This window comes from Garra rufa, chromosome 8, assembly GCF_049309525.1.
Source record: "Garra rufa chromosome 8, GarRuf1.0, whole genome shotgun sequence".
NCBI lineage: Eukaryota > Metazoa > Chordata > Actinopteri > Cypriniformes > Cyprinidae > Garra > Garra rufa.
The window spans coordinates 23,649,028-23,664,933 of record NC_133368.1 but is presented as its reverse complement, the minus strand read 5'-3'; the positions used below and the strand labels follow the sequence as shown (position 1 = coordinate 23,664,933).

Genomic DNA, 15,906 nt, shown 5'->3' with positions numbered 1-15,906 from the left:
TATAACAAATCAAGGAGAAGAGTGCAAAAAAACTGTCTGAGAAACAAAAGGCGTTTGTGGTTGGCCAAAGTGAAACAGGATTTCCAGGAATCCTGACAACCTTTGTGTTTGTTCTGATCAATTCCGGTCAGGTAGGTGAAATATTAATATCTTAATTCTGCTCATATGTATCTTTACCACCTATTAACTCTAAATAATTTTTTTTTTTTTTTTTATTTAGACCACATGATGAGCAACATAACCAAACTGTGAGGTAAGTGCAAACCCTCTATTGAGATAATGAAATCACTTTAGTCCACCTGTAAATGAAAACTTGAAACTCAATTTCATCAGCATATGTATACATGTATACAAGATATACTCACCACTGATATGCTGGAGGCGATGAAAACATTTGCCTTATTATGACCATTTTTTGTTGTTGTGTTGTTATTTCAGCGTCTCCTCCTTTTGTTAATAATTTCCGGATAAACTCAGAACACTCGTTGTATTGCAATAATAATATAATTTTCTTTTATAGCGCGAAAATTAAAATTCACCGATTCAACTATGAGGCGAAGCGGAAGTCGAAACTCCTTTGTGCGTCCTTCTAGTATCCGGCGTTCATGTGCGTAGAGTTTGGTGTATTAGAATTGGTGTATTAGAATGTACTATCAAACTGACAAAATTACGAGTAATCCTTGTTTGCTATTGTTGTCAATGTAAATGGCTTTATTTGTGCCAAATATACGAAGCAGAAACACAGTTAATCAGACTCTATTCCAGCACTTTCGTTAGCCTGCTGCCAAAGATCAAACAAACAAACAAATAAATAAAGCCCATGTGGTTGTGATGATAGTTCCAAACAGCACATAGCCTAACTAGTCGTTTTATCTACGACTCGACTTTATTGATTATTTTATCTTGTTGTACATTCGTTACATTTTGTTCCAAGTGAGCCCAAAATTCAATGTAAATGTATCAGTTGAACACATTTGCTCATTCAAAGTAAAATAAATGAATTAATGTATTTAACTTTGAATGAAAAATGAAAATATAATAAACAAGTATTTGGAAATTAAATGTTGAAACTATACGCTCTGGAAACTAAAAATAACTAAAAACAGCTGCGCTGTTGTTTTATAGCCTACATGTCTGTTTCCATTTTGCATCTTTCTATCATGCCTTGTACAAGGTCACAACATGTCACAATAAATTTGCTTACACATTTACTGTGCAGATTCTAGAATACTGTACTATTATTAATTAGATTATACATTAACCTCTCTGGCATGCTTTCTTTTCTGTCCACCTTTCCTTCAAAGAGCTTATCAAGTTGGCTTTAATTCTCACATTTGTTTTTTTGTTTTTTATGTTACACTGGGAGTGTATATGTCATATCCTTGATAGGATGACTGTGTGACAAAACTGACTCCTATAATATATTAATCTGGTCAGAGTCGAAGTGTAACATTGAACATTATTGTATGTTTTAAGTTTGTGTTAATGCTGTGCCGTGCCCACTGAGAGTTTTACAAACCTTGCTATGTGCGAATTCCAGTCTTATCACCCCAGCATAATTTTTCTCGCTGCTTGACAGGCTCTCCCAACAAAAAGTTATGACCAATGTAAACAGTCATCACTGTGGGTTTTACAAAAATATGCTTACATCTAACTCTACTGCAGACACAGGCATGCAGACAGCATCGCTTACATCACAAGTCTTTCATCAGTGCCCTCTCTCACTCTCTGGGGGGAACCCTGGACTACTGACAAAAATCTGAAAGATGTAAGTGTGTGTGTGTGTGTGTGTGTGTGTGTGTGTGTGTGTGTACCTGGTATTCATCACGTTGTGGGGACCAAATGTCCCCACAAGGATAGGAATACCAGTAGATTTTGACCTTGTGGACATTTCTCAGGTCCCCATGAGGAAACAGGCTTATAAATCATACACAATGAGTTTTTTTGATGAAGTAAAAGTGTGCACAATCTCCTGTGAGGGCTAGGTTTAGGTGTAGGGTAGGTGTAGGGCAATAGAAAGTACGGTTTGTACAGTATAAAAACCATTACGCCTATGGAATGTCCCCATAAAACATGTAAACCCAACATGTGTGTGTGTGTGTGTGTGTGTGTGTGTGTGTGTGTGTGTGTGTGTGTGTGTGTGTGTGTGTGTGTGTGTGTGTGTGTGTGTGTGTTCAATATAATGAACATGTACAGTCAACTGTGAAGATTTTATACAGTTGCAACTGGCTTTCCAAAGATACAATCAAGCAAGTGTGTGTTTATGAATGTGTCTGTGTTTGCTGTGATATGATATAAATAAACTGTGTTCTTTCTCAGGTCAGTGAGCGCTTAAGTTTTTTCTCCTCAGTTCTTTTGAGGAAGACAAAGACAAATGGCTTGCCTCAGTACATTGCTTCATTTTTTTTCTCTCCATGCTAATGAAAGAAGTGTTCTAAAATAGTCTATAAATAGTTCATCATTGTAAGATTTCAATTAGAGCAGTCAATGACTGAATGTTACATTCTGAGTCATTTTTTACTGCCTAAATAGGCACATGGGAAACTAAAAAATAAGGCCAATTATCATTCCCAATACTTTCTCCTCTAACATTTCCATCACACATCTACCACCTAGTGGACAAACAGTTAATATAAGATTCGCTCAGTGTAAAGACAATTTCTTGAATCATCCCAATATAGCACATAGGTGTTGCCAAACTTAGCAAATGATGATTGTATAATATTTTTAAACCTTATACATTAACGATTTTCATATGATAAGACGTCCACGAGTGTTTGGGTAATAGCTCTTAGCTTATTAAAGTTTGGAAAATTCTTGTAACTTTTCAGTATATGATTACCCCAGTCTACTCCTTTTCTTACCAGTAGTGTTGGTTTGGAATACTTTGTCGTATTGATTTGTCAATAACAGCTGACCCAAAGTACTTCATATGACTTTCCCTATTATTAAAAGTGGATATAGAAAAAAGTACCCACCATGGACGCCAGGTGGCGATATGTAGCCTATCAAAAATTAGCCACAATGTAAGTCAGAAACGACTGCAATTATAAGAGAAACATAATGTTTGAAAACAGATTTTAGCCAGACGATTTACCAAAATGCATTTTCCAGTAAAATTTAGTAGGCTAGAGATAGAAGGGTTTTTAAGGATTTCAGGTGTGGTGTGGAAATATTAGCAGCCTATATTTAAATGATTTCAGGGAGGTTTTGAAAATGCGTGTCTAAAATTTACTTTTTTCCTAAAGTGGACAAATTACAGGACAAATCAGTACAATCTCGTTGACGCAACCTGTTTTCTGTAGGAATGCCTCCCATCTTCCACGAAAATTAGAGAACACTACAACCTGTGCACAGACTGCTGAGGGGAGTTGTGTGGAAAGCCATTTTAACATCTAATTCTTTAAACTATCTATTTTACTATAACTTAATTTTATTGCTTCAGTATAATTTTTAATATCACTAGTACGTATAGCCCACTTGTAATTATTTCGAAACTACCTGCTTCCACACTGGCCAACAAGGGTACAACATGAGGCTACTTTAAATGGAACCCCAGGTATTAAAGACATGTATGGCTTAATATAATGTAAATTATGTTTTTTTACTGAAATACATAGCAGAAAACCCATGAAAGACTTGTGTTATTTTAAAAAATTACATTGTTTTATATATTTTTTGGACTATGGGGGGCGCCATTATTTCAGTGAAGTAAAATGTCTTCACTCGGTTAGCTACTGGCACTACCTGTTGCTTTTTTTTACCACAACACATCTTTGAAAAACTTGGAAAATAAAATACTGATACAATCCCAAATTGAGTGGCTTTTGGTTGTAATTTTCTGTTAAAGGGCAAAAAGAGAAGCAATGGAAGTTTCCATTGCTTTTCCTAGGGATAAGAAGAGGGAAAAAATAATGGGAAGATACCTATGGATGAACTTTCTAAAGACCTGTGTCTTTGTTCTCCCCATTTTATCCCTGATGCCTTTGAGGCTTTTAGTAGACCACAGCTACTGAAAGAGCTTACAAACAGCAGAAACAAAAAATGCTAGATGCCATCCTGGCAGGATTTCAGATTTCACTCGATATCCAGGGCTTTTAGATGCCTTGTGGGGGAAATCTATGGTACAACATTTGGTTTAAACCTACACTTATATCCATCGCCACCTGTAAGCTCTTTATTTTGTTTAGCTGTGTTCTGGTAAAAATAGCAACAGGTAGCGCCAGTAGCCCACCAAGTGCGACCATTTAGAGTCATAATGGCACCCCCCATTGTCAAAAATATGTATAAAACAATGTGGATTTTTTTTTAAAATAAATTCTTTCATGGGTTTTTTACTACATATTTCAGTAAGAGACATCACTGACATTTTATTAAGCCATACAAGTCTTAATACCCAGCGTTCCCTAAAAGAAAAACATGCTTTTCACTACTGTATTGCAGAAAATATATGTTTTATTATTTTATTTTTTTTAATCATATAAATGTATGAGGTGATCAGGGGAGGGCCTTTTTGTCCCACGTTTGGGTAAAAGGTTAATCAGCATAGTGCTAAAGGCAAAAAAACTTTAGCAACATGTTTTGCATATGTAAGTTAACATAACATCTAACTGGCCTTTGCCATAATTTTTTTTATTTTATTTATACATACTGTCATTAAACTCTGCAGCAAATATATATTAACAATAAATATATTTCCTTATAAGTAATATAATAAACTCCTTATTACTTATATTAATATAATATTTTTAAATATATTTGTTTCATTAGGCTATATTGTGATTATTTTAAGGTGGACACATGAAATAAATATCTAATTACAATTATCCCTATATTTATTGGTTAAAAAAATAGTACTACTTATAAGTGTTTAAAAATAAGTAGGCTACTTGTAACAAAAATTTGCGCTAACAATTTTTAAGGAATATTTGGCTTGCCATAGGAGGGGTTTGTTTTTCAGTTTTCACATGCGGGCGGAGTTTCTCCAGTGTGAGGAGCAGCTGCTGCAGGGCCACTGCTGGCTTCCATTCATTACCATACATTCGCTTGTGTCCATCACCGCATGAGTAGACGCGTTCATCTTATGCCTAAAAGAGATTCCTGATCACATTCATCCATCGCTAATGTGGACGAGCGCCGGGAGAGACTGAACGCCGAGCCGTCAGGAGGAATTTTCAGCAGTTAGCGGAGGGGATGCAGATGTGAGCTGTTAATGCGGAGACTCTCCGCTCATAGAGCAGTGTTTACCGAGCTGATCTCAGGCGCACTGCAATGATCGCTTCATCACATCCAGTCTGAATTTGGACGAACCGCTGGTGCCAAGGGAACTGCATTGGATTTACCTCTGCTAACGAGGAGATCAAAATGGGGAACAGTTTCTCCAACATATCTGCGTTTCAGTCCCTCCATATAGTGATGCTTGGCTTGGACTCCGCAGGGAAAACCACGGTCCTTTACAGACTGAAATTCAACGAGTTTGTCAACACTGTGCCTACAATAGGATTCAACACGGAAAAGATCAAGCTGAGTAACGGCACGGCCAAAGGAATAAGCTGTCATTTTTGGGACGTTGGTGGCCAGGAGAAACTCCGGCCCTTGTGGAAATCGTACAGTAGGTGCACGGATGGCATTATTTATGTGGTGGACTCTGTAGATGTGGATCGACTGGAGGAGGCCAAGACGGAGCTGCATAAAGTCACCAAATTCGCTGAAAACCAAGGAACGCCGCTCTTAGTCATAGCTAATAAACAGGACCTGCCGAAATCTCTGTCTGTGGCGGATATAGAGAAGCAGCTGGCGCTCCAGGAGCTCACGCCTGCCACCACTTACCACATCCAGCCGGCCTGTGCCATCATCGGCGAGGGGCTTCACGAAGGCATGGACAAACTGTACGAAATGATAGTCAAACGACGAAAAAGCCTCAAGCAGAAGAAAAAGCGATAACTCCACAAAGCCTGCACCTGCCTTTTTCCATTGCTGATGGCCTGAGTCATTGGGTTTGCCATTTCAACGTTGCACTGTTGACATTCATCTGAATGGTTGTTTGTTGTCGAGCTGGATTTATGTTGCATGTGATCGTGATGGCGCAGGTCAACCAAAAAAGAAATATGGAAATGAATTGTTTAATATAAAAGGGCTGGTCCCGATTAAGCTGCCATTAATTTGCATAGCCTGGTCATCCGTTTGAAGGAGTTCTCTACTGAAGCACTGTGAAAAACGCTGTAACATTTCATGGAATGCTTGATATCTTATTTTGACTCTTATGGAACAGAGTGAACTTTTATTCATTATTGAGAACTGTAGCTTCAAAATCCCAGAAAGATACTGGGGTTTGCGGACCTCGTAATTCACAAAATTACTGTAACTTCACTGGGCCTGAGTGAGCATAAGGCCTCGTGAGGACATCTAGATTTACAGGAACTCTGAAGAACACAAGTGATGGACAAGGCATTGCCTGCGATACAGTCCACCTCTAAGCACTTTTTTTCTTACCAAGATAGTAGTGTTCAACACTGTAGATCAGATATTAGATTGTCAGTGTATTACAGAGTCGAGATGAATCCTGAAGTATTTTTCAATTAAAATGTGTGTTAAAGCAAACACCTTATCTCATGTTGTTTATCAGGGTGATATGAGGGTAAACACTATTTTGAGGTGAATGCCGTTGGATAAATCTCTATGGACACATCTCTCATCATTGTTTTCAGAAGAACTTGTAATAGCATTGTCTTCTCTACCATTGTGTTATAGGTTTATTGGAATATTTGAAAGCATTAACCAGTCATCTTGGCTTCTTCAGGCTTTATTAAGTAAGAGGTATAGGCTATCAAGCTTTCTGTAAACATTGAAAGATACCAAAGAAACTTGATCACTTTTCAATTGAACTAGATTGGGGTTTTTTTTATCTTCAGCACACTTGAATTAAACAAATTGTTATCCTGTGTTTTTATCTACATGAATTTTACAGATTTCTACCAAAGACATATATGTTTAATTTACAAATTTTTGTACATATAGTTTGTGTTTGGATAACCATGCCCTCTTTGTTATGTTAGCTTAAGAGAATTAGCCCCCTTTCCTGCCATGCTGACAATGGTGTCTTTCTATCCCATATAACTCTAGGATTTCATCCCAAGAGGGAAGAGATGGTCAGTCTATACAAAAAACCCTTTTTAAAAACCTGGCTGGTCATGTACAGCCACAGTTACAGCGAAAAGTTGTGGTCTTATCTGAAATTCAGATTTCAACAAAATTTTAAATCTCAAGGAAATAATTATATAATGTGTGTTTGTTTTTTGAACATGGTCTTCATTCATTAAGCCCATACATCAAAACAAAGCCACACTAAGTTTAATGATGCATTTTTGTTGCAAACTGAAAAAATCTGTTAAGATAATTTATTCCTATTCAGAGGGGGTGGTTGGTAAGAGTCATTTGTCTTGATTTGATAGGCGAGATGATAAGAGCCTCGCTCTACATGAAACTTTGATGAAGATCAGGTTTCACATGGGGCTTTTGTGGAGACAGAAGGCAATTCCCTGAGTACCTCCAAATGGACAGCAGAAGATGATGCCATAATGAGGTCATCAAGGCAATCTCAAAATTTGTCTTGTTTAATAAAGACTAACCTAACATTCCTAACATCTAACTCTCAGTTAAAGTTCACTATTGTGTTATATGTTCATAGTGAACTAACAGTATCCAATATATTAAGAGACACTTAACAGAGTCCGCTATGTGGATGTAAGGAATATTGTGTAATATTTTAAATGTAATGGCATACACTCAAGACAATTAGTATTAAACACACTTTCATATAGATGCAGATCTCTCGCAACCTTGCGCCGGAAACTGTTTCAGCCAAGATGTATTTTTAACAGATTCTGTCTTGGTCACACATGATTAAATTTTCCTCTAACAAAGATAGATGGTGACAAAAATAAACAACTGCTGAGTCAGAAGGAAAAGCTTAAAATATTGCAACAAGGGATTTTAATGTTCCACATTGCAGTCCTATGAGTTTCCACACACTCTCAGATTAATATTCTGCATACTCTGTTTTAACTAAAGCTGTTAACAGAACAAGAAGCTGTTATGGATATTATTTAAGCAAACAGTAATAAGAATGTCAAACTCTGTCCAAACCAGAAGGTTTAAGAACATGTGAGATCGTGTGAATGTGTGCATATTTTTAGTGTGTGTTCCTCCACCTGTGGACTCTGAAGATAATCTGTTTTCTCAGCTGTGGTTTCTGTTGGCTATTATTGAAGGTTGACATATATATATACGTTAGTATTTAAATGCATTATATCAAGCAGGCCATAGCTTAGTTAGCAAATGTGGCCCTCCTGTCAATCAAATGCAAACCTCTGGCCCTATATGTGTAAATTGTGCTCAGACTGGAGGTGCCGGAAAGAAAGAAAAGTGTGAGATGTGAGTGAGAAATCTACGGAGGAGGGGAAAGCTGTTTACATTTCCCTGGAGAGGGGGATGGGGATGGAGACACATAATGGGTGAGTGTCTGTGCCGGGGGCAGGGGTTTGTGGGTGGATATCTCCAGGTTCCTTGTGGGAATAGTGCAACAGAAAGAAGAAACCTTCAGTAAATGGCTGCAATCAATGCCTGTGTCCTCCCTCTCAAGGGAAAGAGAAGTGCAGAATGAAAGCCACAATCCCGAGCCATGCCCAACAGGCCAGTTTCACCACAATTCAAGTATCAAGAAACATTATAGGCATTTAGCATTTACATTCCCAATGCTCTTAATGACATGTTTTTAACCAAATGTCAGTAGAGCTGCAGAAAACAGTTTCAGACAGTCTAAAAAGCATTAACAATTCTACCACAACAACAGATTTCCAACCACTTATTTTGTCCATTAACTTCCATGCTCTGCACATGGGAGTCTCCCATTGGATTTAGGGTCAGGTCACCCTCTTTTCCCAACATGCTTGGCTGCACATGCAGACTTTGCTTGGGGCGGATGTGTCTGATTCTGTGTAGATGTTGTACAGTGCTTATTTATCATCCAATAGCGTAAGAGAGACATTTATCTGATATCTGAAGTGAAAAAACTTGAGTAAACTTTGCACTTACTCCTAAAGACGAAGCTTTTGCAATAACTTTAGATCACATATGTCATAACATTTAAAGGGTTAGTTCACTCCAGAATAAAAATTCCCTTATAAATTACTCACCCCCATATCATCCAAGATGTTCATGTCTTTTTTTCTTCAGTTAAAAAAAAAAATTAAGGATTTTGAGGAAAACATTCCAGGATTTTTAGTGGACTTCAATGGGCTGAAGGTCCAAATTACAGTTTCAGTGCAGCTTCAAAGGGCTCTACGTGATCCCAGCCAAGGATTAAAGGTCTTATCTAGCAAAACGATTGGTCATTTTCTAAAAAAGATAAATTAAAAATGTAACCACAATGCTCATCTTGAACTTGCTCTGCATCCACAACACAGTGTTTACAAAGTGAACGTTCAAAGAAAGTCAAACACCCTTTACAAAAATATGTAAAACAACGATGTCTGACAATTTTGAAGTTGGAGGAGAAAATGAGATGAAGTTTATTGCCCTACCCTACCTTTTTGAAATCAAATACACAGAAAAAAGAACTAAACACGCCTGACCTTTCCAATGTGATTGCATAATGTGCAAATTCCTAGACGCTTATTGCAGAGCTAGTGTAAGACAAAAAATTTTTTGGTTAAACAGAATATACATTTTTATTTTTATTTATTTTTATTTATTTTTTTAGAAAATGACTAGTTGTTTCACTAGATGCAACCCTTATTCCTCAGCTAGAATCGTGTAGAGTCCTTTGAAGCTGCAATGAAACCGCAGTTTGGACATTCAACCTGTTAATCCCCATTGAAGTCCACTATATGGAGAAAAATCCTGGAATGTTTTCCTTAAAAACCTTAATTTCTTTTCGACTGAAGAAAGAAAGAGGTGAGTAAATTATCAGAAAATTTTCATTCAGGAGTGAGCTAATCCTTTAAGCTATTACTCCTTTTCAAAAGTTTGGGGTCAGTAATGCCTTTTTTAAGAATAATTAAAAATTATACTTAGCATGGATGCTTGGTTTGGCTTGGCTTGGCTTGATTAACCTTGTTGCTCTCCAGCTCACTGTGGGCTGAACAAAGCTTCTGGAACACTCCTCCCTACCCCCACACCGCAAAATACAGCATAATTAATCCATGAGAAACAAAGTGTGTAAACAATCTAAATCACATTGCACCAGCAGTCATGTAGAGACAAATTAATTAGGTCTTTAATCTAATGACAAAGGGCACCTGTCAGACTCAGAATAAACAAACAGGCATTTGACATCAGCAGACCACTGCAACCCATGAGCAGTACTGAACCATTGGAAGAAACCATCCATGATACATGGCTTTATTCTTTATTCAGAAAGCTGGATATTAAATATTAGCTGACGTACATGCTTCAGGCATAAAAGGCTTTTGAAAAGCTTCCTTCTCTTATGTCTTGACTTTGTACCATGGTAACAGAAACCACAAATGGATGTTTGATAAGTGTGAAACAGCAGCTACACCCAACAGACTTTTTGTTCTGGGGAGAAATCTGGGTCACATCTCACACCCACCTCTTGTTATGTTTTATGTTTTTAGGTCAATATACAATGATTTAATTGTTTGTGTTTAGTAAGATGAGTCTGAACTATAACTTTAGGACACTGGGATATGCCAAAGTTTACATGTTCAGTTCATAACATGGAATATAAAACACTTGTGAAAAAGGGACATTTCAGCCCTAAGCTCAATCAAATGTTGATTACCGCAAAAATATTTTTGATTTGACCCTCCTTTTCTTTAAAAGAAAAAAGCAAAAATCTGGGTTATAGCGAGGCACAGTGGAAGTTAATGAGGCCAATCCATAAACATTAAAATACTCTCTTTTTAGCCACAAGATATAAACAATATGCATGTTAACAGGATTTAAGCAGGACAAAACACGCTTACTAACCTTTTCTGTATGCAGTTTTAACAAAAATGTTGAGCTTTTAACTTTACAGCTCAAACACAATTTTAACAGAAGGTTTAATGTAAGTAGTTTTATAAAAATGATAAGCTTCACATTTATTTTCATTGCAAGTGCCTCACTTAATTTATTATTTGTGGTAATCAACATTTTGCCACAAATGCTGTCAGTTGAACTTAATTTGTCAAACATGTATTGAATATTCATTCAAGAGAAGCTGTACACTCCTAAAAATAAAGGTTCTTTATTGGCATCGATGGTTTCATGAAGAACTTTGAACATCCATAGAACCTTTCAAATGCAGAAAAGGTTCTTTACCGTTGAAAAAGGTTCTTTAGATTTTTTTTAAATGTTCTTCAAAATGGTTTTGAAAATTTGAAAAGAACTGTTCACTGAAAGGTTCTTTGGAGAACCAAAAATGGCATTCTATGACATCACCGCAAAAACACCATTTTGGAATCTTTATTTTTATACTAATATACTTTTATGCTAATAGTGTGTATTAGTTTTAGCAGATCATATTGCAGAGCATCATCTTATATCTTATCTCATGAACAGATGATTAATGTATAATTTCTATGAAGATTTTGTCTCTTGTTTTGTACTGCTACTTTCCTTAATAAGCAGGCATTTCGATTCCACCTCCACTTTCCTTGAGAACGTGAGACGGCCACTGAAGTGAAAATGATTTCCGTCTTTGATTCTCAGCAGCCCGAGCTGGGGAACTCCTTTCAGATGGAAATTGAGCGACTTTCTGTTGCCCTGCTCTCTATTGTTCCCTCTCTCTCTTTTTTGGTCCCACCCTATTTGAATCTCTTCTATTCTTGTACCTCATGTGCTCCTGAATCAAACTCAGCAACACCATGTTTTGCTTTGCAGAGAACTGTGAGTTTATTTTTTGTGGCACATTTGCTGAATGCTAAAATAGCATTTACCACACAGTATTTCTGAACTCTAGGTGGTCCAAATGTTCCTGAATTGATTTTTTCACTGTTAGAGAAAAACTTCCTTTTACCACTTTCATTCATTACTAAGAACTAATTACTTATTACATGGAAAGCACCAAACCAATCAATCCAAGCTACACTGTAAAAAACTATTTGTTAAGTCAACTTAAAATAATTTGTTACCTGGCTGCCTTAAAATGTTGAGTGTCAACTCAAAAAAGTTTAGTCAACTTTAAATGTTAAGTTGTAATAAGCGACAACTTAAAATTTTAAGTTGAATCAACTCAGATATCTAAGGCAGCTGGATAACTTACCCAGCGTTTAAGTTTAACAAACTAATTTTTTTGTTAAGTCAACTCAAATATCTAAGCTGTCACTTAGTACAACTTAACATTTAAAGTTGACTAAATTTATTTGAATTGACTGAACTTAAAATTTAGTGTAACAAATTATTTTAAGTTGACTCAACAAATTGTGTTTTTTTTTTACAGTGTAGATTGTGCTGGTCCTGCTGGTTATTAGATGATTACCTTGGTATATAGTCCAAAATTGCACAATTTTAATGATCATATGCTTTGTATCAAATGCCTTGTATATTAATAAAGTGTAATTAAATGTCCATTTCCTTCTTCTGTTTAAAAGAAACCATTTGTATTGTTCTATGTTCATTTATTTTAAACATAATTTATTCCTGTGACAAAGCTGCATTTTCAGCAGCCATTCACCATGTCACGTGATCCTTCAGAAATCATTCTAATATGCTGATTTGCGGCTCAAGAACATTTCTTATTATTATAAATGTTCAAAAAAGTTGTGCTGCTTAATATTTTTGGGCAAACATGATAGAACAGCATTTTTTTTAAATGTCACATTTGATCATTTGATTAATGCTTCCTTGCTGAATGAAAGCATTAATTTCTTTCTTTCTTTCTTTTTTGTAATCTTATTGACCTCAACCTTTCGAACAGTAGCATATTAGCCAATTTGGTATTTGCGAATAGTGATTGAATAAAAGAATAGAAAAAGGTCAATTTGAGTTCATATTTCAAAATTCTGATTTTTTTTTTTTTTTTTTTTTTTTGGAATTCTGTGATTATATCTCACAATTCTGTTAAGAAAAATCAACCTTGTCATTCTATCTTTTCCCTTTTGGAATCAGAATCATGAGTTTATTTGCCATACTTAAAGCTTTTTTTTCCCATCATAATTGACAAACTCACTATTGTTGAGTTAAATTGAGTTATAAAGTCTGATATATGAGATATGAACTTGCATTTGCGTGGAAAAAAAAGTCAGAATTTTGAGATGAAATAAGTAAATGTTATCGGTTTAATATAATATGTCCCCTATGAACTGCATGTGTGAATATTATGTAGACAAATTGTTTAAATAAATTTTATGTTTTAAAAGTAGTGTAATCAAATTTTTCTCTTATTCCATGTATTTTACCTAGTTTTTCTGCTAGTGACATAACTGTGACGTCTACTCCAAATTGGTCTGTATTTAAATTGTTTGCTTAAAAAAGTGCAAAATATTATAGTCACAAATCTTTCAGAATCTCCATAATGCAATGTTGCTAATTCATTCATTCTGCCTGAGAAAGTTTGTTTTAGTGTTAAGGAAATTGCAAAATTGAGAAACTTCCCCATGATGATGCATGTCAAACTTGGAAATTTGGAAACTGACTTAAACTGACATGCCATCTGATCTGAAGTGAGTAGAAAGCTATTTTAGGGGTTATGTCCAAACCAAAAAATTTCTCAACCAAAAGTATATTGCAACAGTTAAACTAGACAACACAATAAAGCTTCTAAACGAGGGACTTCTGATTAAATTTACAAGAACCATTCTGGCGTCCCCAAAGAAGCTTTATAACAATTTGAAGAACCTTTTAGTGAAATGGAAATGTTCTTATAGGTTCTTCATAGAACACTAGATTCCAAGAAAAACACTTTTTAGTTGTTCTGGCTCACACCCAGTATGACAGAACGCCCCATTTTGAGGTCTCGTAAACACCATTGTGTTCAATTTCTCACCAAAACCACCGTCGTCTAGGTGGGGTGATGCAAACCCGTCTGTTAAATCTCCATGACGTCTACAAGATTGTTTCAGATAATTAAAAAAAAACACAGAAAACCTGTCTTTCTTCTCTAGTAGCCTCCATTGCTGTGGTTGTAAATGGTTTAATATTTTCAGTAGACCAGTATAACGTGTTACGTAACATAACACATATAATGATCATCGTGACTTCCTGTCATTAACAGGCTCTTCTGGTTGTCTTGCCCTGAGCTTACCGCAGTCATTCAGAGCCACATGCCTAATGTTAGTGTTCAGTGCCCATTTCAGCTTCTTCTTGCAACTATAAAGTCTGGATTTGAGTAAGGGGGGTGGTCAGAGATCTGCACAAAAATGCCACTTACTTGGGGGTTGAAGGCCAAGCAGCACTATTTGCTCGGCGAAGACTTTTTGTGAAAAGTGTCACAGGTCAGAGGTTAAAGTTCTACGAGTCTACGCATGGTTGAGTAAACAAACCAGCCTTATAAGTCACACTAATGCATGAGAGAAAGACTGAGCCATGACACAACATCCTGGAAAAATATAATCAATCGTTAAGCTCAAAAAGCCTCAGCTTTAAAGAAACACAAAAACGAATGACAGAGACGAATTGGAAACATCAAAGAGCCAATCAGGATTTTCATTTACATTTATTGTGTAAAAAGTATAAAGTAAAAAGGTTTGAAATGAATACAAATTTATTTCAAGACAGAATAAATTTTTTTATTCTTCTGTCATTTATGGCTGCATTATATGCAACTATATACATTTACAAATGTATAAAATATATAAATATCTAAATTTTCAATAATGACATACAGTACTTCACAGAAGGTAAAGGATGGAATTCTATTATGGAAGCACTGAAAAAAAAACTTTTCTTCTCACAATTCTGACTTATTTTCTTAGAACTGCATGATACAAACTCATAACTGTGACTTTTTTTGCAATTCTGACTTTTTTCTCACGATTCGGACTTTTTTCTCAAACCTATGTGATACTTTTTTTTTTTTTGCAATTCTGTCTTTTTTTTCTCGCAATTCAAAATGTTTTCCCCAGAACTGCGTGATACAAGCTTGTAATTTTGACTTATTTTCTCGGAACTGCGTAATACAAACTCGCAATTCTGACTTTTTTTCACTGCGTGATACTAACAATAATTTATTTTGCAATTATGACTTTTTTTCCACGTTTCTGACTTTTTCTTATAACTATGTAATAAAATAGTTTTTTTTTTTTGCAATTCTGACTTTTTTCCTCTGAACTGCGTGATACAAACATTTTTTGCAATTCTGACTTTTTTCTCCCAATTCTGACTTTTTCCTTAGAACTGCGTAATACAAAAAATATTTTTTTCCCGCAATTTTGACTTTTTTTCTCGCAATAAAGTTTTTTTTCTTACAACTGCATAATACAAGTTTGCAATTCTGACTTATTTTCTCAGAACTCCATGATAAAAACTCACAACTGACTTTTTTTTTTGCAATTCTAACTTTTTTCCTCAGAACTGCATGATACAAACATTTTTTGCAATTCTGACTTTTTTCTCACAATTTTTACTTTTTCAGAACTGCGTGATACAAACTTTTTTTTTTCGCAACTTTGACTTTTTTCTGAGAACTGCATGATACAAACACGTAATTCTGACTTTTTCTCAAAACTGCATGATACAAACATGTAATTCTGATTTTTTTTCTCACGATTCAGTTTTTTCTAATTCTAACTTTTTCTCTCAGAACTGTAATTCTGACTTTTTTTGTGTGCACAATAGGGCTGCAACTAACGATTATTTTAATAATCGATTAATCTGTCGATTATTTTTTCGATTAATCGATGAATCGGATAAAAAAAAAGGGATTTACAACCCTTTATTCAAAAACAGAACTAAAATCTTTAG

The 15,906-nt window shown here is 35.6% G+C and overlaps 1 protein-coding gene across 1 annotated transcript; it reads left to right on the top strand.

Annotated features, from left to right (window-relative positions):
* The first annotated feature begins 5,010 nt into the window (after positions 1-5,010).
* arl4cb (ADP-ribosylation factor-like 4Cb) lies at positions 5,011-6,600 on the top strand. Its single transcript, XM_073845575.1, has one exon. It carries the CDS (start codon positions 5,365-5,367, stop codon positions 5,941-5,943), a length of 579 nt encoding a protein of 192 aa, XP_073701676.1. The 5' UTR covers positions 5,011-5,364; the 3' UTR covers positions 5,944-6,600.
* Positions 6,601-15,906: the final 9,306 nt, after the last annotated feature.